The sequence below is a fragment of the Nematolebias whitei genome, chromosome 19 (genome assembly GCF_014905685.2).
Source record: "Nematolebias whitei isolate Nwh7 chromosome 19, NemWhi1, whole genome shotgun sequence".
NCBI classification, from domain to species: Eukaryota; Metazoa; Chordata; class Actinopteri; order Cyprinodontiformes; family Rivulidae; genus Nematolebias; species Nematolebias whitei.
In genome coordinates this window covers 21216256-21218934 of record NC_056516.1, presented here as the reverse complement: position 1 = coordinate 21218934, position 2679 = coordinate 21216256, and the positions used below count along the sequence as shown (strand labels likewise).

At 41.0% G+C, this 2679-nt stretch overlaps 1 protein-coding gene across 1 annotated transcript in view; it reads left to right on the top strand.

Moving 5' to 3' along the window:
• The window catches only part of csmd2 (CUB and Sushi multiple domains 2), a 302201-nt gene that overhangs the window by 149028 nt on the left and 150494 nt on the right, over positions 1 to 2679 (top strand). The window contains exon 6 of the mRNA XM_037693663.1: positions 1343 to 1537. Coding sequence (XP_037549591.1) covers positions 1343 to 1537 — 195 coding nt within the window. The remainder of the gene's footprint in view (positions 1 to 1342; positions 1538 to 2679) is intronic.

The following is a 2679-nucleotide window of genomic DNA, read 5'->3' as shown; positions in this document are numbered from 1 at the left end:
TCCATCCATCCATCCATCCATCCATCCATCCATCCATCCATCCATCCACCCATCCATCCATCCATCCATCCATCCATCCATCCATCCATCCATCCATCCATCCATTCATCCATCCATCCATCCATCCATCCATCCATCCATCCATCCATCCATCCATCCATCCATCCATCCATCCATCCATCCATCCACCCCTGTACGGGAGGAGGGGGTACACCCTGAACAGGTCTCCAGTCCATCACAGGGACACATGGAGACAAACGAGACAAACAACCATTCACGCTCTCACTCACACCTAGAGACAGTTTAGAGTTACCAATCAGTCTAGGTGGCACTGGGAGGCTCAGCCTGCGGACCCCGGAGTATCCGGAGAAAACCCACACATGCATGGGAAGAACATGCAAACTCCACCCAGAATGGACTCTGGCCGGGATTTGATCCTGAGACCTTCTTGTTGAGAGGCGGCAGCTCTACGAACGGCACCACTGTGCTGCTAAAATTAAATAATAATTTCCATTAAATATTTTGAAATTTCTGAACAATAGAAAATAAACTGTATAGTAGTCAATAGTTTCAAATAGCAAACGTTCATTTTTTTTTCAGCCTTCATAGAGGATGCTTGTTTTTTAGATAACACACATCCTATTAGCCATTTATATTTAGATAACTTCCACTATTATGTACAAGTATGCAACAATAAAGCAATGAACAAGATTGATTTATTTTAATAGCCTATTTAAAGGCATGGATGATGGTTTATTCATGAGCCAGTGTGCGAGTAAGGAGTTCTTAAAAGGTTTCTTAAAGAGAGTGCTGGTTGATTGGGTCTGACCAAAACAGCAGGTTAAACTTGAAACTTTTATATTATAGTTGATTAGTGTAAAATAAGTTTAATTTTAAAAAACACGTTCATTTACCTGTCCAAATTGTATCCCAGTCTTAATTATGACCTAACAATGTCCATTTGTGTTTTTGACCAACAATGAGCCAATGAAGCTGCTACAAAGTACTATCCTAAAATTGGTGACTGCATTTTAAAATGTCTTTCTGCAGATAAGCCATTACTCAATGCCAAGCTCTTGCAACCAAACTAAAAACAGAAATATGTTTGCTTGAACAGTTACAGGTCCACTGCAATTTTGTCCATTGCACAGTAATGGGCTGCTTCTGTGAGGTGCTGATATTACCATTGGGATTATGGAATGTTGTTTCCTGTCAAAGCCACTGTCTGTTTCAGTGGCCACATGTAACCCAGACAAATGGGTGTCATCTATATCCAGCAATTTGACAGTTCTGGAAATCACAGCTAGGAAGTATATATGCTTGTTTTTTTGTTTTGTTTTAGTTCACATATATTCTCATGGTTCTCTTATTTCACCTTGTTTTTTCTTCTTCTCTGTACAATTGAACCGCAGGCGAGGAGCGACTGTGCATTTCTCCTGTGATGAGGGCTATGAACTGCAGGGTTCAAAGAGCATCACTTGCCTCAGAGTGACGGACAGCTATGTAGGCTGGAGTGATGACCGGCCCATCTGCAGAGGTAAAGCTTGACAAGCCTTGTCCAGACGCATGTGTAATGGAGGCAGACTCAATATGACCCATGTTTATATTTCTGCACATAGCTGCTCAGCTCAGGTTTGCTTGGACGTCTGCTGCCTTGTTTTTGTTGGTGATGTTTATTCTTCATTTTATTCTTCTTCTGTATGCAGAACTCACATCTTTTCTTTTTTTGTGACTGACCTGATTTTGACCTTTAACTAGTAATATTTGGCTTTTGTCGTTTAGCCTTGCTGGAATAGTCATGCTCATAAATCCATTTAAGCTCCTTAATTTTTTCAGGGTAGTCCCATTGAGACACAGTTGTCTTATTTGCAAGATAAACTTGTTTGACATAAACAGAACAACATAATCAATAAAATCAACCAACATATAAAACCACTCATTTGAAAAGTACAAAATATAAGATAATATAAGATAAAATGAAAAAGTTATTGATCACACAGGAAATTGTTGTACCATAGTTTCAGTACAAGGGAACATACACAATGATTCACACAAGATATAATTCAATTCAATTAAAAAATACTTTATTAATCCCTAAGGGAAATTAAATGTTGTAACTTGTTATCCTCATTTCATTAAGAGATGTTATAGATACCGATGGCTGTAGGCAGGAAGGTCCACCCCATATTGGATCCAAAGACACTGGCCGTTGATGCCGTCCAAGCTGTCCAACCAGACTTGGCTGGACTCTTGGTTCACCCGAGCTGGAGGACTACCCGAATGCCAGGCTGAATTCCTCCCAGAGTGATGGCCACTCCTTCCAGCAGCCTGCCGAGCTCCTCGTCGCTGCAGCCGGCCGGCCGGGGGACAATCCCGATCCTTCTGCTATCACGAGCCGTGTTTCCTGCCAGTTCCAGGATTTCAGTGGTCAGGCACTTTAGCACAGCCGGCAGGGAGACGGGAATGAATCCACGGCACCTCCTTTTCAATTCATTTGAGATTTGGGTCTTTAGTTGAGATATTATTTGAGCTTTTGAGATGTTAATCAGCTGCTCCCGGTTGTAAAAAAAAAAAAAAAAAACACAACAAACACCTTGTTGATATGGTTATGCTTCATAACAAATGTCCAAAAAATATTCTTCCAGCTGCACAACATCCAATACCAGAGGAAACAATCAC